Source organism: Centroberyx gerrardi, chromosome 1, assembly GCF_048128805.1.
Source record: "Centroberyx gerrardi isolate f3 chromosome 1, fCenGer3.hap1.cur.20231027, whole genome shotgun sequence".
NCBI lineage: Eukaryota > Metazoa > Chordata > Actinopteri > Beryciformes > Berycidae > Centroberyx > Centroberyx gerrardi.
The window spans coordinates 32,990,010-33,016,954 of record NC_135997.1 but is presented as its reverse complement, the minus strand read 5'-3'; the positions used below and the strand labels follow the sequence as shown (position 1 = coordinate 33,016,954).

Below are 26,945 nucleotides of genomic sequence, written 5' to 3'. Positions count from 1 at the left end.
TTGATTTCTAACTTATTGCCAGGCAGGCCCATGAAAGCTCTGCTTTAACTGCATTTGAATGCCTATGTGTCCAACGGATTTAATTAAGCATTAACCTTGCAAAACAGGCTTGCGTAACAGTGAACGAAACGAGGTGTTCTTCGGCTTACTTTTCGAAGTTTTCAAGTAAAACAGCGAGGCCTTGTCAACACACAAAACCCAAAACCTGACTCCCAAAACCTGACTCCCTGAAAAACCTCTTCGCTCCTGTCTGAAAGGAAAAAGCATAGAATGAGAAACATATGATTCACATTCATATTCCGAACTATAACATACAGCTAGTATACAGTGCTTATACAAGATGAAGGGTTATAGGGGGGGTGTTACGACACTGCAGCTGACTTGTGTGTGGCTGGAGCACATTACTTATGCCGACATATCACGGGGCTTTTATCTATCCAATTCGTTTCTACGTGAGGAAGGCTGGGAGCGATGGGCTGCAGGATACAGGCTTGAGATAACCCCCGTTACCATTCAGCCCGACCCTTTCACAACCGTGCACAGCTTCCGAGGGTTAATAAAAATACACAATGCGCTCTGCCCGAGGCAAAGCCGTCTATATACCACACTTAACACTCGTTTTCTTCCTGTAAGGGTGGGATGTTGTCGGTAAAAGTGGAAGAAAATAGGGCGTCTGTGGTGCGAGGCAGGGTGGAGAGTCGTCTAAAATGAAGAATCGCCGCTTCTCACCCCAAAACATCTCCGGGAACAGGACTAGAACTGCCTCAAATCCAGTTAGAGTGATGCATAAAGAGAAGACTTGAGACTTGACTTGACTTGGGTTCTGGTGACTTGGGACTTGACTTTGACTTGTACTCTGATGACTTGAAAAGGTTTCTAAAGTCTTGACTTGAGATCTTGTGTTTGTGTAAATAACTTAGATTGAAAGTGATGAGATTTGTTCCAGCAGACGACTGAATTTAAATTCTGTTTTCTGAATTTGTATGGAATGATTGAATTTATTGAAGTTGAAACTGACTATAGAAATCCAACTCATGATGCTCTTACCAAGTTTGTATCCTATTGAAACCATATTGCATTGAAAAGTCCTAGGTGGAAGCACAGGTAGCGGCTACCTGCTGGGCATTGCTGCCTGTCGCACCTCCGACGGTGCCGTCGGGGCAGCTGCAGGGTCATCAGCCGGGAGCCACCCTTCATTGATGTTTCGCTTCATTAATCCCGGAACATCTCACGGTGGTGGAGCAACGGCAGGGACGTCTCCCTACCGCCCCCTGCAGCTGACCCTAGGACCCTTGCCTTCCCCACGCCTTGTCCTTCCTTCTTAGCCAAAGCCAGAAGCTCCCCTGTTCTGCCTCCTCGGCCAGCTCCCTGAGTGCCTTCTTTAGTTTGGGTCCGGTCACTCCCACACTCCTCAGGAAGCGCTGGGTGGATGTTCCAACGAAACCTCTACAGTCGACTTCCACAGGGTAGGTGACAGCCGTCCACCCTGCTTCTCTGCACTCAGCTGTCAGCTCCGAGTACTTGTCCTTTTTCCTCTCGAAGGCTGCCTCCATCCCTCCCTCCCACGGGACGGTGAGCTCTGCCATGATCACTGTCCGGGCTGTGGTGGACCATAGAACGATGTCGGGTCGCAGAGAGGTTGTGGTGATCTCCGTCGGGAACTTCAGCTGCCGATCGAGGTCCACTCTCAAGTTCCATTCACACCCAGGTGTTAGGACTGATCTCTCCCTCCGGGTGATGCTCTGTGCCCCACCTCCTCGTCCAGCGAAGTGGATCAGCCGCTGTGGCATTGATGGGTGGTCTTTGGTCGCTTCCAGTCTACGTGCCTCCAGGACCTCAGCCAGCTTCCGCAGGACCCGGTCGTGGCGCCATCCGTACCGACCCTGAGCCAGTGCTGTTTTGCAACTGGTCAGGATGTGCTGCAGGCTTGGGTTCGGGGCATTTGGCAGTTTTCATCTGAGCCGTACCACAGGCACAGTTTGCTGGGGCTTGGGAGAGTGTCATAAGTGGACCTAATGAGGAAGCTCAGTCTGGCTTGAGGTACCTTCCACATGTCAGTCCAGCTTATGGCCCTGTTGACCACTCACTCCCAGGTTGTCCAGCTTCCTTGCTGCCGCTGGCTGAGCGCTCTGATCTTATTAGATATTTAGTTTTCTTTAAGATATTAAATTGATACTGGACTCTTGATTTGTCTTGAGCCTCAAGACTTGAGACTGACTTGGGACTAGAGCAAAGTTGACTTGGTCACACCTCTGGAAAAGGACACAGTGGCCATAAAGTACAGACTTTCACAGTATCTCAGCTTTAATTTGAGGGAATTTTCTATATTGGCAGGACAGGTGGAGAACTACAGCTCTGTTTTTTTTTTTTTGTGTGCATGCATCCATCTCCTCTCTTCAGGGTGCCAAAAATGTTAAGACAGATTCAGATTTCTTTTTCAAAACATATTTTTTTTAACTTCACAGTCAAACATTTTGACTTCTACCGTTTCAAATGCCTTCTATCATCTCATAAACATCACCAGACAAAGTGCAGCCGCTCCTTTTATTTCTCAGTCTTTATTACCAAAAATACAGTGGCCAAGTAGTGACATAATACTGCCTATGATGTTCCAAAAATAAATAAAACATAAAGCAAGCATCACACTGCTGTCTGAGACGATTCCACGTTGAACTTCAGTTACAAAATTGAATATGAACAGAAATGCACTGATCGGCACAGAGGCGCCGCACATTCTCTAGCTCCTTTGGTTTAAATGCGACGCCGCTCAGTGTGCTTCGTTTAGGTTAAAACGGTCAGTTCCCTCAAATAGACTGTAAGTAAATAGAAAAAAAAACATGACCTAAAACTCCACTTTTTCTCATTTTTTGCCTTAGTGTTTTTTTTTTGTACAAGATCATTAAAAAATAGATTTGTTTTCATCTTAAAAAAAGTCAGTTTTGCCATTCTACAGTATTCAATTACAGTATGTACATCATGAAAATACAGTACCAAGTGTTTGAGCTCATCACTGGGTAAGATGCAATATAATGGAAGGCAAGGGCTGCTTTCAGGTTCCGCTTGATCAAGGCCCTACAGTCTCTTTTTCCCCTCCCCAAAACAGTAATTGTAGTATGAAACAAAAAAGCAGAAAACATACTGAGGCATTCCATATATGATAACCAGCGTTGCCACAATAACCGAAATTTTGCGAATTCGATACGGCTATAAAAGACCATTTTCAACATTGAATTTTAGAAATGTTTGCTCTGTGGAAACTGGAATAGACAGCTGCAGTCTGGCTCTTGACAGCGGACCGCAGCAACTTGAAAGCATGACAAACAGCGTCAAACAGTCCAGCACATCTTGAACTGGATCCCAGTCCACTTAAAAACTGATGCCGGGAGCAAAATATGGAACTATTGTGCTTACTGAGCTGACAGACACACAGCAATGTATCAAACTCCCTGTGCAAAGTGCTGTCACATTGCTTGATGTGTTTTGTTGGCTATGGTATCGTAGCAATAAAGAGTTTTTAGATATCTTAGTATTGGTACGGAAGTCAAAATTCTGGTATTGTGACAACACTGATACCTTGAACCAAAAGGCACGATGAACTATGACTGGTTACAAAACAATGACAGTTCTTCCCTTGACAATCAGAGGATACTTGATTCAAATAAGCTTTCAAATAACTTAATATGGCACTCATTTATGGTTGCTTTGTATGGGGTAAAACTGAATTGGCTGATGCGCAGGACACTACATAGGGAAAATGAGAGAATTTTATCAATTTACCAACCAGTGTGCTCTTGAAGTGTTCATTTAAAACAGTGATTCTCAACCTTTTTCATATCAATTATTATATTAGTCCACCTTAGAGCCACGGACCCCCATTTGATGAGATTTTGTCTCTCGGACCCGAATCTGTGAATATTTTTATTGTTAGATATGATTTTGTCCAGAATTCCACCATGACCATCTGTAGAGACATAAGAGTGAAACTATGATCAAAATAGTCATTCTTCTACATTCTCACATTGTGTTAACTTCTTGTAAATGAAATAATGCTGAAGTTTAACAATTCATAAATTTGCTGGGGACCCCCTGGAACCCCCTCAAGGACCCCTGGTGGTCCCCGGACCCCACGTTGAGGACCACTGATTTAAAACATTGTCATTTGTGTTCTCTTTGCCAAATGCTTGCCAGCTTGCTTGGGCCGAATTTCCAGGAAAAGACACAAACGGAGTGGACAAAACATAATGACCACAAGTTGATTGATTTCACCTACATCAATCATAAAAGGGGAGATGGAGATGAAGGGTAGGAGAGAGCGATTTTTAAGGCAACGGAGACAAGGACTGTGCAAAACGGGGCACAGATGAATATTAGGCTCTGAGAGGAATCCAGGGAGCAGATTTAATTAGTGCTAGACTATACTACCATCTGAGAAGGACACAAAACAGTGAGTCATGGCTGTTCCCACCCACATCACTGACATGAAGGAACACCTTGACATTTTGAAGTTTGTGCCACGTTCACATCATACTGGAAGAAGAACAGGATGACATATCGTCGCTACAACCTGGAAGCATTCATGTGTTTAGCTTTTTTTTTTGGAAATGGCCACATTCAAAATCATCATGAGTTTAAAATCTCTACTTTTTGTAAGTGGAGCTGATTGCATTAATGGAAATATGACTGATCATTTAGATGTTTTATTATTTTGGACTGCTGGCAGCTTGTACTTATGGTAAATCCGACATGACGTGAACGCAGCATTGTGTTCTTTTTCTCGTGACACACATGTTATTGGAGAAAAGTATCTACAAGCATCCATCCTGAAAATGACTTTGCAACATTTAAACCATGGGTACTGCTGGTGGCAAGTTAATGCTGCATTTTCATCATATGCACCTATTCAGTGTATACAAAATGCTAAAATGCAACATAATAGCTTTCATGTCATAAAAACTACTTGGGAACTCAGGGTTAAGCAGTGGAACCCGATTTCTACGACCTCATGAATTCTGAACTTCACCAAAAAGGAAAAGTGTGGGGAATGATATACTCATTTCAAGTAAAACAAAAGATCATATGAGTCATCAACTCTCAAAATGCCACTGCAGGACACAACTTGTTGGATTTTTTGTTTCTGGTTGACATTGCAGTGTTTGGTTTGCGGTAAAACATGAAGTCAAATGTGTCACTTGCAGAGTGCATGAGTGTTAAGAGTGAAAAAGCTGATTAGGAGTAGGTTTGGGGCGATACCCAAAATTTAATATCACGATACTGTCCCGCCAAAATATTGCAATATACGATATTATATTATTTTTTGGGGGGGTATTTTATTTCCACCAAATTACATCACATTTCTAGGCTATAATAATAATTATTATTATTAACAACCTAGAAATTTGATCTTACTATTCAAGCACTGGAGGAAACAATGGCCATTTGTTGTATTCGATATTCACGGAAATCGCGATAATTCGATAATATCGAATATTGGCCCAAGCCTAATTAGGAGCAACTAAAGTCTAAAGAAAACTATTATTATGCTGATAGCTTCAAATGAGTTTGAACGTGAGAACCCCTCCAATAAGTTACTTCAAACCATCACAGTTGTTCCGACAGTCACTCCCATATGATGTGAATGCAGCATAAGCAGTACTCATTGGTTTCAGTGAGGAACGCCAGCAATCCATTTTTGTATACTGAACAAAATAAAATTCAATGTATTTAAAGTAGGAAAACAGGCCGGCAGCTTGTAAAACTAAAATCAAAGCCTGCTTCTGAGGCAGTATTCATTATCAGAGTGGAATACTTAGGAGCTGCCAGAGTAAAAGAAGGCCTTCATATAATTGGGGGAAGCAGCCTGTCACCATAGTCATTTTGGGGGTGGGTGGGGGGGGGTTCTGGTCGGTCGACTCTTTAATTATCACCGCTCATTTAAATGCATGTTATGTTAATCAGACAGGAGGGACACTGAAGTCCCAGTTTTGTTTTTTTTTCAAACGCGGACCCTGTCACCGTCTTCCCTGACACCGCCACTTTGAATTCTAAATGAAAAGACAGACAATAATAATCTGCTACGATAATGAGAATTCCAGCCCGGGTAACAGGTCTTTGAGATGGAGATTTAATTTTGTTTGATACACTGCGCTACACACACACACTTCCAACCTGTTAGTTGGGAGGGGAGAGGGGAGAGAGGGGGGCGGGAGCATGAATTATGGATATCCCATTTAATCTTAATTTCCTCTGTCTGTGTGGATGTAGTGTGGATGTAAAAACAGTTAAGGGGCATGCAGATGACTTAACGCAATACATGTGCTGCATGACAAGTGCACTGCCTGGGGTGAGAGACACGGAGAACAGCGTTACGTGTAAAGGTAAAGAATAATGCCTATTCTTTTCCGCATTTAATTTTTCTTTATTAAGCAAAACTCTTATGTGATCTTGATGGGGTTTTTTGGCGAGAGCAGCCTCAAAACTAGCTGAAACAGTAATGTATTGTTCGGTTCTCTGGTAAACAACATGAAAACATCCGCAAAAGTTCTGTCACTTGTCAGCCTGAATGAATGGCACAGTTAGTTTGACATGAATTATAGAAATCATGGGACTTGTTACGGTTGCTCCTACGATCCCCTTTTCCAATGACGTCCTGGGTGATCGGACTGTATTCGGATAGAGCAAAAACGCACAGTAGCAAAAGTGTGAATCCAATGCATCTCTAATGCACATGTAACAGCCATGGAAACAGTTGGCAAACAAGAAGGTCATGCAAATCAAACAGGAGGCAGGCAGATCGGACAGAAACATGCATCTGAAAAAAGGATAGTCAGGTTAGAAAGAAGTCAGAAACAAGACAAGGTATTTACCATCAGTTTTAAAGGACGTAAATGTTACGAGAGGAAGTGACATGCACGGTAATGTGTGTTTTGGCGAAGGAAAGAGAAATCCAATTTCAATATGTACACCGGAGATGCATTTTAAGACACAATCTGGATAGGAGACGCATGTTATTGCCAGACAGAAAGGGGGTCGATGACTCAGTGCAGACCAGGTTTCATCTGGTTCTTAGATAACTCTATCTCATTGGATGAAAAAACGGCTTCAGTTAAAGGCTTCAGTTGGGAAACAGTTGTCAAGGGAGGGAGCAAACTACACTGATGTGTGTTGACATGAATCTTATTCAAACGCATCTGAATTCCCTTTGCTCTGAAATCATCGGCCGTCTAATGACTTGGCTGGGGAGATCTGCTCAGAGGAGAAGTTGCAGTTGGAGTTTAGCACTTTGTTAAGCTGTTCCAAGCGTTCATACCACAAAGGTCATTAAACAAACATTAGGAACATAGGAACATTGTTGGAGGCTATCAAAACAACAAAGAATGCGCATGGTTCTCATAAATACCCTAATATGACTCTTCACGCTATCCTGGACTCAGTGTTCTTCAGACTTAAACTGGACTCGGAGTCGACCTAAAAATAGATTAAAACGTCATTGGCCATGGTGTCTAAACCTTGGGAACGGCTGGTAAAATATTCAAGTGATTACCTTGGCAATGTCAAAAATGACAAACTGATTATGAACATAGCTATAACATATTGTAACCTCTTAAAGGACAATACCGGTGTTTTATTTTTTTTTCTTTGTGCCAATGGTCTAAGTTTCCCACTCCTTTCCATTCTTTCTGCTGGTGTCTGCATACTGTCAGCATAGCTGGAGATATTAGGGCTTGCTTTGCTGTTGTTCATTCTTGTACAGAATGAAAAACAACTTCCACAGAGCGAGATGATCCAAGGCATCATAGTTACTCCATGATGCCTTAAATTTGTTTTTTTATTTAGGCCGCCTTTGTTAGCCAAAACAGCAGTTCATTTCAAGCTAGGTTGAAGTTTTAAGTTTGTTTTTTTAAAAGCGCAGAAAAATAAGTGAATGTTAAAAATCTAATCACATACAACATGCATTTGAAAATGTCTGTGGACATGTAAACTAGACGTCAACAGTAGTACATGGGTTAGAACTCTATATGACACCGGTATTCTCGTTTAAGTGAGCCTAGCGCTACGATCGAAGTAAGAACGAGTAGATCTGCTGCAATACAACACAAGCCTGCTTTCAAACATCTAAGCACCATTCAATCAATATTACGCCCCCGGAATCGATTAACTGTCCTAACTTCCCTTTTTATCTTTCCTTTTTTCAACTTCTCCTTTTCCTTTGAGAACAGATATCTTCTTCTTCCCTAAAGGCATTATTTTTCAAAATGATCCAACAAGTAAAACTTACAGTGACACAGACAAACAAAAATTGCAAATAATAATAATCATTTGCCTCTTTAAGCGGGCATAATGGAAACTGACATGCATACAAGTAAATTGATAAATATTAAATCATATTCAAATCGTGATACATGCCTTTAGGCATTGGTGAGTTTAAACACTTGCACGTGTGCCTCCTTAACTAGGCTAGAGCCTTAACGGTGTAGGATTAAATACATTAAATAATATTACAGTAGCAATACTAGAGCTGCCTTATGGTCAATATATGAAATATACTGGAAAAATTAGAACTGTTTCCATTTGTGATGAGGGATTGTGTGGTTTCGTGAGGTATGAACTGGTTTGAACCATCTATGCGTACAGAAACTGTAATTTAGGCTAAAGTTTGGGTTTCTTCCTTGAGGTGAAGTTCACTGCCAAATTCCCTACAGACACTTTGTGTGTCACTTTTTAAACTCAAATTTCCCTGCCATATTGAAGGGTATACATTGTTCTCAGGTGCTGACCAGGGATCAGTCACAGAAGCTGACCTTGCTATGGTGATTTGTTTTTTTCCCCCCCTACATTCCTTTAAAATGATATGCCATTCAAAAAAAACCCACTTGATTGTGTTTCTTAACACTTCTCAAGGTGTTTGAATGACTCCATGAGTCACCACTTGTTTCTCCAGATGGTTGTTAACCCTGTGGCATGCTTACAATTTGTTTTCCTTTTTAACGTCTGTCCCTACCCAGCAAACATTCTGAAAAACAACCTGTTACACGTACTCAAAGAAGGCTGAAAATGAACTGTACTGCTATGGTACAGTAGACAGAAAATGGTAACACCATAATGTCCGGCAGAACCACCTTGAGGTAAGAAGCACAATGAAATACTTTTTTTTGTGGGGTGGCAAATCTTTTTAAGAAAGTAGGATGGGTGCATGTATAAACAGGGGGGTGGGGGGGGCAGATGCTGTGGTCTCACTGTGCTGCGCTGTCCTCTGCTGTTTGGAGGCCTGCTTGTGGTTCTGGTTGCTGCTGCTGCTGCTCCTTGTTGAGGATGATGCTGATGATGTCGCCCTCGTGGTCCTTCATGTGCTCCATCAGCCGCTCTTTGCTGGTGGACTCAAAGCCACAGATGCAGCAGCAGAAGAGGAGCACACAGTACTCCATGCCCGGGCCTGGGCCTGGGACAGGAGCCTGGCCTGTACATGGTTGGGACTGGGGCTGGGGCTGGGGCTGGGGCTGCACTGGCTCCTTCCCCAGGGGGTCTGGGGATTCGTTGGGCCACTGCGAAGGGTCCGTGGTGGGTGGGGGGAGGCCCGCTGACCTGTCCACTGCCACTGCTGTTGTCGACGTGGGTGTCGGTGTTGGGTCCACTGGGCCCTTGGCTTTGTCCCTCAAGGGCTGAGCTGCTACGGGACGCTCCACCATTGGCTCCAACACTGCCGACAGCTTCTGAGGGGCGCTGAGGACATTGCAGAACGGGACCAAGCGGTGTACACCAAGAGAGATTGAGCAAGATGAAGAGATTAATTTGGCTGATTGTTAGGGCAGTGATGAGTTATGTCTGTTTTTACTGTCCAGGGTTTCACATATATTGATTACAAAAACGTGCAACATTTTAAAGACCTGTAAGACTGAATTTTAGACTTAAAATTCTTTATTTAAAGCCACACTAGTCAACTTTGTACGTTGGCAGCTATACATGGCAGCAAGAGGTAACTGTGTGAAAACTGTTTAAACTTCAATACCCAGAAATCCTGTAAGGTGATGTCAGTAAACTGCACACAGAGCGCTCATGTTTACCAACCTGGTCGGTCTGTGATGCTTCATACCAAAGGAAACCAAAGGGATGAGAGACGCAACACTGCTGTTAAGGAGACAGTTTGTATTTTGCTCTTAAATTTCAATTAGTCACTTCCTCTGGTGATTTCATTTGGGCAAATAGGGTGAATTTACACCGTCTCAGTTAGTGGGGATGGGACGCGCTTCTCTGTTGCAGCCCCACTTTGTGATTTAGACTGATAAGACTGGTGGATTTTTACATAAAAATCTTGACTAGTCCCGCTTTAACTGTCTTCATGACCCTTTAAGTCCTTGAGTTTAGACAATACAGTTTTAAGACATTTAAAGACTTCTTCAGGACATGCAGTACCCAATCAATGGATACTGATATTTGCAAAGATATAAAGTAAAATAAAAACAAAGAATCCAAAAAACCCCAAAAACTACAATTCCCACTGTGTGCTTACCGGCTGCTCTGAGAGATGGCCTCATTGATGGCTTTGTTAACTTGCTCATAGTTGTAGTTCTGGTCTCCGGCATGCTTCCACATGTGGGATTTTAGTGACGGAGGATGGCTGCACACATAGCCACATAGGGAGCACCTGCAATAGAGATGCAAGAGAGGTTTGGAGGGAGGGAAAGAGAGACGGGGCAAAGGCAGGAAGATGAGCAATTGAGAAAGCAGGAAGAAGAGAGAGCGGATCAAGTCTAAGTTGATTTAATATGCGTGCTTAGGTTCTGCTAATCCTTCTCCTCCCTTCTATCAAGAGGAATCATCCTGACTCAAGACTCCGCAGGGGAGACTGAGGGAGAGAGACAGAGATGAGGACAGGAGAGAGAGAGAGAGAGAGCGAGGGAATAGGATTTACAGTAGACCGCTGAACTCATTTGATGAAATTAAAAGAATTATGGGTCGCTTCCTAAAACTACTCATACTCTTCATGGGGTGAATTTGCAAGTATCTGTACAAAAGTTGGACAAGTGCACATTTGTACAATCTCTGGGACAAATACATAATTAAGGAACGGAAGCACCTTTCCTCCATGACTGCTGAATGGACAGGATCTAATAGATGAAAATGGGAACTGAGAAGTGGCCAATCAGGAAAAAACAGTGACCCATGTTGTTGTTGCAGTAAGGTGAACAAGATAAGACAAAATAATGTTTTTCCTCAGTAGTGTTGTCAAGTCAAAACCAGTCCAGTTGTCATGATTTTGAATCAATACCACGGCAAAAAATGAATCAAGTGCAAAATGGACAAGAAGACCCACCGACCAAGTTGCTTACAGCGTGAACGCATGGTTAGAATCCACTAGCCATTGTTGCCTGTGATCAAAAAGTCACATCTCCATCCTGATTATTCATCAGATGAACTTTAGATGAAGAGTGTGTTTTGTCAAGTACAAATCCTTCTTGAGGGACTGTGATTGGAGCAGGAAAGCAGAGGGACTCACTGATACTACCTCTTATCAAAGGTCAGCTGAGTTTCACAAAGCCCTCAGCAGTACGAAGAACGTCTTGAAATTTGTCTGGAAGAGCCATATTTTAGCCATATAAGAGAAATTCTGAAAGCCAGGCGTAATGCATAGTTTGTTTCTTTTGTTTTTCCTCATTTTTCCTCATTTGTCAGCCAGGATAATTCAATGAGCAATGAACAAAGTATTTTTATCTGACTTTGCTTGCCAAACTGTCAATATGCAAAATACATCCAAAATCTAATTTCATCACACTTTGCTGTGTTTGGTGCACTTGAGTCTTTAAAATAATATAAACTACTTGCCATCATTGTACCTTTTTTTTTTAACCATTATTTATCCAGGGAAAGTTGACTGAGCACACTTGCTCTTTCCAGCAATGCCTTTCTTAACATTCATATTGTTCCACACATTCACACCTGACAGCTGGCCGGTTCAACCACAGGCTTCCACTGCTCCACTGAAGCAACTGAGGCATTAAGTGCCTTGCTCAAGGGTAAGAATAACTGACAGTAGTTGTTGAAGGAGGGGAGAGTGTTATTCACTTTCTTCACCCAGATTTGAAAAAACGGATCCCTACAAATCCTATGGAGATCAAACAGCACCAATCTGTCAACGGTGATGTTGGTACATGTATCTGGCATGCACAAACACGGTCACATAGCTTGACAGGTTCAGAACGACACGGGCAAAGACAAGCCCAGGTTCTTTGGCCGGTTACAGCTATCCAATTCTCACTCGGAGTTCCAGAGGTCATTCTTATCTCTCTCTGTTGTGACTGCGGGTGTGATTTTTCTCACCTGTACTGCTCCAGGAGCTGCACGGCCTGGTGCTCCTGAGGGTGCCTCCTCATGTGGCTCTTTAAACTGTTCATGTTGGTGGTGGCAAAATCACAGCTACAACACCTGGGCAGATAGAGGGGAGGAGAGGAGCGAGGAGAAATGGAGGGGGAGATGGAGATAGAGCGGGGAGTTTAACAAGCTGCCTTTTGAAGTCAATGTGTTGCTTCTATTGGCGCATCGCCTGAAGGGAAATAAGGGATTTACAACAAAACAGAGAGCAAATTGCTACTGTAAGAAAACGAATACATTACTATGTTTTCTACTTTGTTGCACTCTGGATGTTGCAGTTGGAAGATGAAGTGGCCTTGTTAGTTGCCTGGAGGGCACAGAGGCAAACACAAGGACTGCGGAGGGAGGCTACTCTCAACTCATGGCCATTAGCACTGTATTAAAGTACAGAGAGACAGACAGCAAACGGAGAGTTACACTTTAGAATGTTGCACTTCGCTGCGTCAGTTTGACAAGCTGTAGAGTGCTGGAATTTATCAGACAAACTTCTCCAACCAGAGGCTCACGCCGCGTTTTTGACTGTTTCAATGGCAAACAGCAGTGAAACATTGTTTAAATGCATTTTATTGAGACCATTAAAGAATGATTTAACAATTACTTTTGACAAGGAAATGTGAGTCCTTTGTGATTTAAAAAAAAAAAAAAAAGTGATCCACTCCATTTTCCTTTGTTTTGCTAACATTTCAACCACACAAATCTTGTTCATTCTCTTCTGTTTGATTATTACATTCAAATTTAATAGCACTCAAGGTATTTTTTTTTGTCCCCTCAAATGCTCCGTGTCATGTTTGATTTTTTTTTTGCCTCGGTGATATTGGTTATTGGATCAATACTGCAACTCTTGGACTGGTGTAATTCAAAATTTTGGAATTGCGACAACACTAGCCGGGGGATTATTTGGAGCACAACAAAAGAACAAATTGCTACTGTATCAAAACAAATGCATTCCTATGCATTCATTCTGCTGTCTGCTGCTCTTGGTGTTGTAGTTGGAAGATGAAGTGGCCTTGTTAGTTGCCTGGAGGGCCCTGAGGCAAACTCATGGCCCGTGGAATAGAATTAAAAACACACAATCCAGGATTTATGAGACCAAATTTATGGTGCATTCATGTTCACGTTCAAGAGTTTTACTCTTATAACCAAGTCAAGTCAAAGATAAGCCTTTCAGATCTTTCCTAGCCTAACATCTCTCAAATTCTGTTTTAATCCAACTTTTCCAATCATTACCAGCATAAGTTAGAAGGTGGGAATGGGTAACAAAAGGATATTTAAAAACCATCAGAATTCAGGTATTTGAACTCACTCAGAGCCATAAGCTCGATGTAGAGTGTTGTGTTTACTTCTTTACATTCTGCAGTTTGGCTGATCCAAGCAAACATAATTAATCCAAGCTAACTACATTGCTGAGTCTATGGTAGCTACATTTGGTAACTTAGAGGTAGGATTAGTCCAAGGTAACTCGGAGAACTTTGTGTACATGCATCTCACACATCATCCCCCCTGTGTTTGTGATTCCCACTCACTTGACTTTCCAGGGGCCTATACTACGAAGCAAGTTCAACAAAGTCAGGGTATGTTTGAGTTAGCCGGCTTCACTAAACCTAACATTGGCGATCCTGGATAACCGGTCTCACGTGGCTGGTTATCAACTGGCTCTGTCAACCCAGGATTTACCTATCCAGCTATGAGCGTGTTCACATGAAAGAGGCGGGGTTTGTAACAAATAGCCAATCACATGCAACAGACAGATCCAGATCAGACAATTCGGATAAGATAAGATGAAACTATTGATCCCCGTGGGGAAATTAGATAGTTGTGCAGCAAAAGTAATATGATTCTGTGGGGAAAAGGACACAGAATATAAGCACAAAACTATACTAAAAAAATAAGTAATAGCCTAAAAATAGGCGAAAATAATAAAATAGGCTAATCAAACAATAAAAGCCATAAACAATAGACCTAATTATAGGATGATGTAAGTCCTAATATTTCCTGCTGACATTTTCAACATGGGTATCGGAAAGAAATGGATAGCTACTAACATTGGGTTCTTCCCACATGAATAACTGTCAGCATTACAAAACATAACCGCAAAAAGTAAAAGTTGTTTCTGCTTCCAAGGCTAGAGAGGATTACTGGAGGAACTGCCCCGTCATTAGGACACAGTGGGCATATATTTCAATGATAAAATAGTTTGTGGACACATTGAGGCTGTAAAAAGATTTTCTATTCATAAAGTCGGCCTCTTGTTCTTCAGGGCTGCGGTAATGGAATATGAATAGCCGACATTGAACCAAACAATGTTGGGAATCCAATTAAATAAAGTCAGCGCAATTAATATATGCAACAGTAACTTTAATCCATTAATAATATGGTCAATTAAGTAGCCTACCTGCTATATCTCCGATATAATAAGTTATCATGGAAAACAACGTGATTCTACTGGTCTGTAAACACGTCGCCCTGCGAACAGCACTTCTTACTGTCTGTTCATTCAAAAATAACAGTTTTCAGTTTTTTATTGGGATTTTCATTTGTATATTTGTCCATATCGGGATCCTGTAGGAATGGTGACTCCCTGTTCCCAGAGAGCTGATTGGTCAGAAGGCGGGCCTTTCATACGTTTTGATCCGATACCCTGAACTTAACCTGCTCCGGAGCAGGTTAGTCGTGCAGCATAAGTTACCATGGTGATCTACCCCGGTTAAAAGTGAACCACCTTCGTGAGACCGAAAAGCCAGGGTTAAACCCAAAGCTAGCTCGCTAACCCCAAATCCTGCTTCGTAGTACAGGCCCCAGGAAAACTGCAGGCAAAACGTTAGAAATCCCACTAACATTTTAAAAGGCTGCATCAGCTGTATTGTTATTTGTCAAGGTCTTTCGAATGTCAACGCATGTCTTTTGTTAAAAATGCCATCTGTTAACATCTTAACAAAGTCATCTGTTAAGCGTGTTTTGAGCACAGAAAGCCAGACTCGGTGTCATTATTCTTGTTGAGATAATGGCACGGCACTAAAGCAGAGAGGCTGCGCAACCGACTGCCACCCTACCACAACCAATAACCGCTAATTATCAAATGAACACTTGACTATTCTGCCCTGCCAAAGAGCAGAGCGGTACTCCCAACAGTACCCCTATTAGGAGTAGAAAAATATCCAAAAGCTTAACTCCCAATACCCATTCTGCATCAGTTATTCAAATCGGAGCCTGCCGATATTTTTTCTCCAAATGATTAAAGATACTCTGTGACACTTGTGACCCCTGGTGAGCAAAGGGAGACCAGCACTCGCACAGGGACCAATAGAGTTGGAATGTCATGTAGTATCGTGGTTTCAGAGACGTTTCTTTTCCCATGTCAGTCAAACAACAAACCACCATCCTAAATTAACACCTGGCAAGCGCCAAATCCCGGGGAAAAACGGTCTTTGACAAATAAATCAAGGCACTAACATTTGATTTCCTTGGTTTGTGGTCTTCTCTCAGACTTGTCCCTGGTCACCACCAAACACTCTCTGACTGTGAGCCAATCAAATCAGAGCAAAAACAACGGTTCAGGATCAAACTGGCTTCCGATTGGCCACCTGTTACACTGCTCTACACAAAGAGGTAGCGTCTAAACCTCCGTTTCTGTTGCCTGGATGGTAACTAGCCTAGCAGTAGTTAAAACTTAATGTTATTCCCATGTGGTGACACAGCAGATGTGAGGCCACCCAAAAAAAAAATTAAAATTAAGACGAACACAAAAAAGATTCATTGTGTAAGGGAGTGAGTAAGTCTTAAATGAAAACTCTAAATCTGCTCTTGTCTCTTTATTACCCAGGACTGCTTTATTGTCTTCAAGTTTTCGTGGCCTCATTCAAACGCTACAAACTCATCCCAGCTGCGTCCGATCTTGGTGAGTAGTTTATATTCTGGTTTTCATGGCGGTCAAGTGCCAAATAACCCCCATGTTAAAACTTAGTGGAATATTGTTTTAAATAGGGAAATGCGTTTTGTAAGAAAAAAAGTGATGAATGCCGAAATGTTGGCGGAAACGTTCGTAAGTACACTTTAAGATCAAATCTAATCGTACGCACGTTTTGTGAATGAGGCCCATTGTTAGCAGCGTAGAATATTCTCTACAGAGCCAAGAACTACAGGTAGATAAGAGACAAATACATATAGATCCAAAATAGCCTAACTCATCCTTTAAATTTCAAAATGCTGATGCACTCAGTCAAGCCATTTGTCTTGTGCATTCCTCAGCTGACCTGTTGAATGAGTGGAACCACATAGAAGTGTCCAAAGTACTTCCTGGACCTTGGTGATGTTAGGAATATCACCTGATGGTCCAGCTTTGTGCCTCTAGCATAAGGATAATGCAGAACACAGTGAGGGAGAACTGATAAAGTATGTATATGCCTCGCAGCTATTTGTTGGTTGGTTTGTACCATGTGTGCAAATAAATTGGATTACACCTCGGAAACAAGCTGTTTCAGTGGCAACTTGCCACTGAAACAGTGTGTGTGAAAATGAAGTTTCCAGAGTGTGCATGGTTTGCATGTGCCATTACACTAGAAAATAAATGTCAACAGTGCGTAAACCAATCTTAAATACAGATTTCGCTAAGATTAAAATTCACAGAACAGGCCCTTGCTATCACCACTGTCTATTTGGGTGAAAATTACAGTGTAAATATATCTGAATTGTTCCTTGAAAAAACATTGGATAACTTTAATTAGCGTACAACTCACCGATGACGCTGTTGGGGGAATCTAGATAGGATGGGTTGTGTCAGACCTGATAGATACACACTGTTCATTTTAATTTTTAATTTGTTTATCAGGCCTTATGTTTTAAATCACGCTGCTCTTTTCTCCTACATATCTATCACAAATATCTCTTCTGCTAAGGGCATGATGAAAAATATAGGAAACTTGCATACATTTGCGTTCATTTCCTCCACTGTAAATACATATTTGGTGGCTCCTGAGCAACATAATAACTCATCTGTTGGATAATGTGGATCCCTGCCACATTACCACTGTATCTAAGCTGTTAAACATGAGATTTTTCAAAGTTCCTGTAATTTCAGCTAATCATGATGGACTTTTTTTCCCACTCTTTGCTGTAATTGATCTTCCAGTTAAGACACTTGAAGAAATATGAGCATCAGTCCAGACTGTGCTTGCCCTGCGGCCTCGGCTCATTTTGTTATGCTAGGATTTCCAAGTATGAATAGCTGTTGGCTGTCAGATGTCAATGTCAGTCTCCTTATATCTTAACCCCAGAACGTTCTCAGTGCGGTTATTTGGTGCCACCAGAGTTCGAATGTCACTGTTCTCACCTGGCCAAATGAACCAAACTAAAGTAGGAAACACTACAGAGTTCAAATAAACCGCTCAGTGTGTGTGTGACCTTAAGAGCACAGGAGCCTACTGTTACTGGTGTTGTATGTGTTTACACCACGCAAGCGGCTATGTGTTAACACAAAGGCCATGTGCTAACACAGAGCCTGGGAGTGAACACAGAGCCTGGGAGTGAACACAGAGCCTGGGAGTGAACACAGAGCCTGGGAGTGAACACAGAGCCTGGGAGTGAACACAGTGCGGCCGCTGTGTGAGAAATACAACAGCTCACAGTGTGACTGGGCTTTCGGGATGAGATCACTGTGCTGAACTGGGCTTTACCTGGCACCTACTGCCACCTAATGGGCATCTATAATATGACATGTACAATGTATTTTAGAGAGAATGCACCCATAAGGAAGTCTGTTTCATGTGAAAAGGTAGGGACAATTAAGTCTGGAGACTGTTTGGTTAGCTCACTCTGCCTAACACAGGAAAATCAGAAAATGCAAAGTGTAATTCAGTGTCTACCAACAGTACATTGACTATGGATGCACCAATAGAAATAATGGTATTGGACATAGGGCCACTACCAGGATAAGACAGGACACTGGACTCTGAATGTTCCCATTACTATAATCTGATACCAACAGCCAGTATGGCATGTCAGATATCAAAGAATGCAACTGTGATTCTTTGCCTATTTTCACAAAGATGGTATATCTCTCAAAATGATTATTAGTCAACCAATTTTGTCCAGTCCTGTCACCAAACTAACTATAGCCCTATTCAGATGAGATTAGGTTTCAGGACAATGTGCACAAAGAAAATATTAACGCAGGACATCTGAAATGTTAATGACTAATTTGCATGGGATAAGAGATCTTTGCAATGAGTCTCCCGAATTACAGAGATGGGAGTGTCTAATCCATTGTCATCACACTGGAAATGTACCATGCGTCATACAAGACTTCTGCAAATGACGCTGATGTGCTTGAACAATAGCAATACAACATGACTGCAGGAGCAAAGAAAAGTCGCAACAGGACCAGAGCTGAGACTTTGGGTCTGAGCTCGATATCTTAGGGATTCTATTTGGACAGGAGTAGTTTTCTCTGAGGGTATTTTTACTGGCCATTTTACAGGAGGAAAAAGAGGCCGAAATTTTTACTCAACACGGGAGTGCACAGTCCATAAAAAATACTGACATGGCAGATTTGGATAGGACTGTAATTACAGGCAGGCTCTGTTAATGATTATATTACCCAACTTCCCCCTGTAAAACTAAGCCTGTCCGAATAGGTCTATATTTTTCAGCAAAAGTAATGGATTGGAGTTACAGGGTATCTGCAAGTCACATGGGGTCATATTTAAGACTTTTTAAGACCTTTTTAATTCAGAAAGTAATGTAAGATTCAGTAGTTAATTAAACGTAACAATGAAAACAACTGATGATGTATCAAGCCAATAAACCGCAACATTTTCAACACCTCTAAAACTGAATTTCGATCATATAATTGAAACTATTTGAAGACTTTTTCAGGACTTGCAGACACCCTGGAATCCTCTGGATTGGCCAATGCTTGGTATCAGTATTTGCAGTGAGGTGGCATTGATGCATTTTGGAAGGTTTTTCACAAACTCACCGGTAAGGCTTGTCAGAGTTGTGAATCCGCCGGTGGTTCCTCACCCCGACGTAGGTAGAGCTGGTGTAGTCGCACACATCGCACTTATACACCTTCTGCACGCTGCATACTGTGGGCAAATGAAGTAGATGTACACATTTCTGAAAACATCATACACAAAAACAGGTGACTGAGGTCCTTTGGTAAAACCTGTGAAGAGAAGGGAGGAGAGTACAGGTTGACATAAAACACATTAAAGCCTAGGTCACACTACAGGTCGGCAAGATTATCCTCTAGTGTGAATAGGCCCAATGTAATTTAGGGGTGGGTCAATTGATCAGGCAAAACAAGTATCTGGCCCGGATTTTGTGTTTTTTCCAAGTACAATTGTCATCCAATCATTTTGGGTTTACATGCATGATCAGAGAAATTACATGTTTTCATTTGGTCTCATTGGGTGCCTCCGCTATTTGAGACTTTGTCATACAAAATTTGTGTGAAAACAATCGCGCTATTACCGAGAACCGGAACGTGAAATGGGGATGGAACAAGGTGAGGCAAAAGACACAGAGACACTTTCAGGCTGTCAACAGTGTCCCAGTCCTTAGAGAACACCCGACAAACAGCGCATGCACCAGGATTTTTTTTATCCATGATCTCCAGCAATCTGAAGGTGTTTTTCAACCTGAAAAGAGCTTGCCACATCCTTGTGCAAACAGTTGACCGGATATTATTCAGATGAAACCGTCTGTACTAAATCAATTATTACAATGTCCAACTATGTACTATAATTTAAAGCATTCAGTCTATTTAGTCTATTTAGGCAACTTCATGTTTTTCCAAACATATGATCACAAGTATTGGGGCTTACTGTACAGATATGGATCCGATTCAGACTATGAAGTGATTGGCCCTGAATTTACAGTGAACTGTTCTGGACAAATGGGAAATTGTATGACAGAATCTGGTAGTGTGTGATCCCTCGTCTTCATGTGTGACGCCCATGTTTGTCCTGTTGTAGTGTGAACACCTTCCCCACCAGACAGCAAGTGTTAAGTCTTGTAGTCTGGCCTAGGCTTAAATACAGAGTTATAATTATGCCCATTTGAAAACCTTGTAACACTGATGATGTTTTTAATCACTTTGACGGAAACATCATAAGGCCTTTTTATATGCTGGCTTCATTCCATGACCGTGACTGTAAAAAGGACATTTTCTTACTTCCTTGACATTTTACAAGGTTTTCACCCGACTGCAGGGATTTCCTGATCAAGGCTAACCAACGTGGGCAAAGTTTCACCCGTGACAATGTGCTGCGTCTCTCACCTTCGTCTGTCACCCGCTCAGCTTCGTCCGCCATGGCCACGGTTTCCGTCACCGGCGTGAGGGCCGCCACGGCGTTGCTGAGGCTGTGATGCTCTCTTTCATGGTTTCTCAGCTGACTCTAGGGAAGACAAATATAAAAAATAACAAAATAAATAAATTACATATACACACATACCATAAATTACATACATATAGAAATTACAATATACACAGCCCTCTACATACCTTTTCACTTTTTATTGCCTTGAGGCCTGATATGAAAACCCATTAAATCAGACTTTTTTCCCCTTTCATTTATTTAACAGCATAATCGAGATAAAAACAAAAGGCTAGATAAGAGATAAGATATTAAAATGGATAACAAAAACACCTTGGCTGCGTAATAGTGAAAAAAGTCAGATTTAATGGGTTTTCATTTCAGGCCTCAAATTCATAAAACGAAACAATTTCAAGGAGAACGTAAACTTGATATCATAAACATGGACTTATTGAATAAATGAGTAACTTTGTCTTCTATTAAAATATTCTATGACAAATTCACTTTCGGTGCGTCTTGGAGGGCGAGCTCAGTAAAAATCCAAACAGTCGACATTTAGTGGAGCGTTGATTGACAAGCGGGGAGCTTCGATGATGCACCGCGCAGCTTTAATAGGGCTTCTAACTCACTAATACCACCTCTGGAGCAGATATTATAGCACTGGGCCCATCCTTCACCCTCCACAATTAGAAACTTTCTGAGCCCAACTCCCAAATCTGCCGGATAATATGATGAACTTAATGATCTCTGGTGCAGATCGGCGCTGGAGTCTCATGATAGCGGCGTAATCAATAGTTCTCTCCTCTGCTTGCATCGTCGAACCGAGGCGAACTCCCGCTGCAGCGATGCGCCAAGCTCCTCCAGCTTTCATCTCTCACTGTCAAGGCCCGTCACCTCACGCGGGCAATTTAAGTGATCTCTTTTTGGCCATAGCTCATCTTGATGGCCACTGTTTGGGTCACCGAGAAAGAACAACGCGAGAGTCGTTTTCTTGATGAGAAAGAGGCGGCGGCGGGAGAGGAGGGCGGCGGTGAATATTACATCAGCGTCCCGGGACGTTGAGACATGTACATGCATATGCTGTCCTGATTGCCTCTGCCTCTCCTTTTAGCGTGGTTTAGCATAGCCTGCACTCCCGTCCCTGTCTACAATGACTAAGGCGACCAAGGCTAGCTCAGACCTCAGTGGATTTTAATATTATGAATATTATCTTAAACAATGTTTAGATTTTTGGATTAAGAACAAACAGGACTCGACTGCTTGCATTTGAAAAGCTCAAATTACTGACAAGTGAAAGAGAACTTTCATCAACCCACCTTATAGTGGAAGGCATCTGGGCACTGCTTGCACTGGTACATCCTGGTCTTGCAGTGGTGGATCATGTGGCTCTCCAGGTCCTTACTGTCCGAGGCGATGTGCTCGCAGATGGGACACTGGTACGGCTGCCTCTGCCTGTGCACCCGTAGGTGCTGCTTGATGTAGCCCTTGTTGCCGCTGCTGTAGCGGCACAGGCGGCACCGGTAAGGTCTCTCGCTGCCGGGGATGTAGTCCACCAGACCGCCGTCGGGGGAGGCGACCACCCCGTCCATCCCGGCGATGCTGCACACGACCCCGTTCCCCGCGACCACGCCCGCCACCGCTCCGTTTTGGAACTGCGCGTTATCCTGAAGCTCTTTCAAGATATCCTCGTCCGAGGCGTTCTGGTCAGAGCGCTCTCTGAGTCTCTCGATGACGGTGAGCAGAGACAAGCTGATGCCGGCTTTGGCGGCGGGACCCTCCTCGTCTACCTCCGCCAGCGCCAGGGTTCCCAATCCCTCCTCTCTGCCCTCGCTACGGAGCTCCAAGTCCACCAAAGCTGCCGCTGTCCCTACTTCAGACGTCCTCCCCGCTGAAGACGTCACCTCTAAGAGTCTCTGGCCTGTGTCGGGGCTCTGCGCCGGGGCTATAATGGTCTTGAAACCTGCCTTGGCGCTGGAGGTGGGGAGTTCGGGGGTCCTCATGGGCATCGTTACCAGGGCCTCAGCGGCCAGGGAGTGCAGGCGGAGCGACTCGGAGTGGGTCCTCCTGCGACCGACTGGGGGGATGTTTTCATCCCGAGGCGGGTCACTATTTATAGTGAGGGAGGGTTTAATATCAGCTCCTAATGCCTGTCTGTCACTACTGCTACCAGCGCTCCAGCTAATGTCCGCCTCTTCCTTTCCCTCTCTGTCTGAGTCCACCGGCTGCTGCTGGTGAGCAGGCTCCATGTGACACATCTCTTCCACCTCAGCATCCAGTAAACTCTTGTCCCCAGCCATGTCCGGGCTGAGAAGAAGGGGATTAGTGGCCATGACCGAATCCTCAGCCGAGGGCAGGCGTTCCACAATCACATTGATGTGACCGGCGCTATTCGGACTGCTGTTGATAATCTTTTGAGCTGATGACAGTAAGCTGTCCGTCACAGAGGTGCCGCCGTGGTGACTATCAATCTCCACCTCGGTCTCCGCCTCTGTAGTCACCTGCACCTCAACCACCGGCTCCTCGGCGGTCAGGTCTTTGATGGGATATACGCTTTCCTCCTCCTCCTCTGCCGCTATCGGGCTTTCGTTGTGATTTGCGATGGAATGATTCATCAGATCCCTCTTGTTCTCGACAGTCAAAGGAGCACAGAGCTGGAGCTTGAAGGTAGCGGGGATCTTTTGCAGGCTTTTGTCTTGGAGAACTGGGGAAAGAACAACAATTTCCTCTCTGGTTGCGGCGGTGTTAGCGGAGAGGCCCGCCGAAGCCTGGGCCTCTCTTCTAGCGGGAGCCCCATCTTCGTCCTCAAAGATGGGGTAAGAGCAGTCGACCAGGCCGGCGTGCTTCCAGGCGTGGGTCTTGAGCATCCGCTGCTGGCTGCACACATAGCTGCAGATCAGGCAGCGGTACAGTCCGTACTCCTCGTAGCTATACCATTTCTTCTTCTGCGGGAGCTGCTCGGCGCCGTCCTCGGAGCTTTTGATCACCTCGGCTCCTGCGCCGCCGCCTCCGGCCCCGTCGGCGTCCCCCTGTCTTAGCGCCTCTTCCTTCCCCTCGCTGTGGGGATGAAGATCCGCCACAGCGGGATCCTTTCTCAGGTTGCCTCCGTCATCAAAGTGGAGTCTGACGTGCGCCTCTAGCTCCGCCTGGTCGCGGGAGGTGAAGCGGCACTCGGAGCACATGAGGATGAGGTCGCTGTGCTGCTCGTCGTGCTGCTTCAGGTGCTCCTTCAGCAGGGCCAGCGTTGGGGACAGGTAGCGGCACAGGCTGCACTGATAGCACGTCACCGTCCGCTTGTGGTTGCTGATGTTGGGACTGCCAGTTACCTCCGTTACGGTGGTGGTGATGCTGTTGTTGTTACTGTCACCCAATGCAGAGGGAGGGACAGTGCTGTCGGCAGAGCTGGTGTCCAATCTCAACCCCTCACTCTTCTCCTCCTCTTTACAGTTCCTCCTGGCTTTCTTGTAGGGCGAGGCTCCTCTGCTCCCCCTCGTCCCCTCTGCTGCTCCTCCTCCTCCTCCTCCTCCTCCTCCTCCTCCTCCTCCTCCTCCTCCTCCTCCTCCTCCGGAAGAGGCCTGTTGCAGGGCTCTTTTCTGTCCGGCCAAGGTGCAGCGGCGTTGGGGCCGTTTCTCCACGATCTTGCTGAGCTTCTCAATGACCTGGATGAGGGAGTCAGCAGCCTGTTTCTGCTGGAACCTCTGGGAGGCGTCCTCCTCAACCGCTTGCCTGGTTTGGGCTTGACAGTGGGAGCCCAGGGCTGGAGGGGTGGAGGAGGTGGAGGAGGCAGCGGAGGAATGTGCGATGAGTACGGCTACATCGCTGATCTCCTCCATGACCTGGACAGGGAACACAGCAAAGAATGTGTAATGTGGCTGATGCAACAATATTAACCTTTGGGGTAAGCTAAGGTTAAACAGAAATGTTTTTTTTTTTTAATCAGTCAGTGTTTCCCCCATAACTTTATTCTTGTCAGGGTGGAAAAGCCTCTGAAGCAGCATTTAGATCATCATGTGACATTTAAACTCTACACTGGAACGCATACTAATGAAATTCTTTTAGGTGTGCAGGCAGCTCCTTAAGGCAGGGTGAGGCAGGTTTCACTGCAGGTGTTACAAACTGACACCCCTAAAGCTGTTGAGTAAAATCCTGCCCCACCACACTGTAATGATTTCTCTGATTTGATATAAAAATAATTATAATACATAGGCTACACTAACTGTGCTCAGGGTTAGGAGGTCAGGAGGTGGATGACTGACTGGATATCTATTTATTCTTTTAAATAAAAGGCTAATATATCACTCTATCCTTAGTGTAAACTCCTTTTTAAGTATAACTCCCCATCCCCTTTGGCACATGAACTGCATACTTTGCAAGGGCCCAACTGGATACCACAGTCTAACTTTTCTGCCCATGTGATGCTGGTGAGTGGACTGGTTGGTAGTTGACGCCAGGCTAAGGGAAAGTGTTGAGTCAAGTGTCTGCCAGACAGTGACAAGTGACAGCCGGTTATATCAGTTAGTTAGGAAAGAAGATATGGTTAGGAGAAAGTCAGGAGGGGAGGTAGTAAGGCTGCTGACGCAAAGATGCAATATCTAATATGCACTTAAAGCAGTGCAGACACAGAAGCTGCAAACACACATTCCTGACAAATTCCAATACAAGAAATGCGGTCCATCAAGTCTAGCTTTGTGTTTACAGCTGTCAAAGAAAAAGACATACTGGTTTTTTGGCCTAAAAGGAGACAATAATTCATTGTTTTGCCGCTTAGGACCACAACATTTACCAAGGGTCTAGGGAATGGAGCCAAATGACCATCATGATACCTTAACTAACAGTGATAAGCCCCGTCAGTGCCAGTCTATAGCCACCACCATGTGCGTTTGTTTACAAACCACGCTTGAACAAAAATGGGAAATAGCCACAAGTATCATGCGGTTGAATTCCTTTCATCTCTGAAATCCCCCCACTTTCCTCTTTGTGATTCACTTTCAGACCACAAATCATCTTCCCCATTCTGCAACTTCTGCTTCTGACAGCAAAATAGCTTCTCGCTGAATTTCTTACCAGTAACTTTGAAAGCTTCCACTACAGACAAGAGTCATTAACTATCATTATCTGGCTTAATTCTTGCGTTAATACTGAATTCAGTAGAGTGGGACTATCTAGAAATTGACCTTGTGACCCTCTGAAAGAAGAATGACATTAAAAAATAACAGACATTTGATATTAGTGGATTGCCTCTATTGGGAATGTCAAATCTGACAAAACCATGTTATGGACAACACATAACTTTGTCAGTTGCTAAGGCAGATGAAGCTTGGCCTTCTGACTTAAATCTCATGAGAGCAAGCCTTGTGTTTTTTTTCCACGTTGATTTTGGCTTTGGTCAGTAGAGCCTCTCTGCAGACACGGTGATATGCTTTAACCAGACTCAGACAGACATCTGACAGCCTTATGTCACAGTCTAAAAATATTCCATCCACTTTCAGTCCCCAGTAGACAGAAGTTAGGAGGAGCAGCCTCCCAACTCAGACTGAGACATCGAATAACCCCCCTTTGCCAAAATCTAATGTTACTTGGGGGCAGCCGTTAAACTTGAAATGCTTGATGAAATGCTTCGTATCAAGTTCAAAAGGAGTCTACGTGAGAGGCAGCAGGACAACACACACTGTTATATCTGTTAGCCAGTTAGCTTCATGGTTTGCTGCCTGCTATTCAAACGCACACACACACACACACGGGCATACACACGGGCATACACACACACGAGTGTCAGTGCTACACATTACACACATTCGTACAAGGGCATTTTAATTATCCTTTCCGTCAATGAATGACGAACGAGCCAACGGTTGCATTTTAATAGCTAAATACTCACTGATCCGGGAATGCTCGACGCTCTTTGGCCTCAGCACATAAAAAAATTGCTTTGTTTTACTCGTTAGCCATAAAAAGTGGCCTCTGTCTCCCACATTGCAAAATGGCGAGGATGGAATATCAGTCACGTGACTCGGAGTTTGGTCAGGTGACCAACACGGAGCGATGATTGACAGGTTGCCCGCAGCAGGCTGCCGCTGCCTTCACGTGCTCCTCGTAAACTCCATTTTCTGAGTTTCGAACTTCGTAATTAGGACTTGGCAGCGCAAAAATGGACCCTGTAAAAATACGTTTTTAAAGTTGTTGTTTTATAAATCAGAAACCAGAGGGGTACTCTGCAATGGCAAAATCAAGAATGTGTTCTAAATGAAACTGCACATTGACTCAAAGTTA

The 26,945-nt window shown here is 43.8% G+C and overlaps 1 protein-coding gene across 1 annotated transcript; it reads right to left on the bottom strand.

Moving 5' to 3' along the window:
* Positions 1-1,088: 1,088 nt before the first annotated feature.
* Positions 1,089-26,634, bottom strand: znf507 (zinc finger protein 507). Its single transcript, XM_078283785.1, has 10 exons — positions 26,554-26,634; positions 22,930-24,511; positions 21,995-22,887; positions 20,642-20,759; positions 19,337-19,445; positions 12,313-12,417; positions 10,505-10,639; positions 9,235-9,717; positions 1,297-1,926; positions 1,089-1,164 (listed from the first exon to the last, which is right to left on the bottom strand). The coding sequence occupies exons 2-10, from the start codon at positions 24,506-24,508 to the stop codon at positions 1,089-1,091; spliced, it is 4,128 nt and encodes a 1,375-aa protein (XP_078139911.1). The 5' UTR covers positions 24,509-24,511; positions 26,554-26,634.
* Between the last annotated feature and the right edge of the window lie 311 nt (positions 26,635-26,945).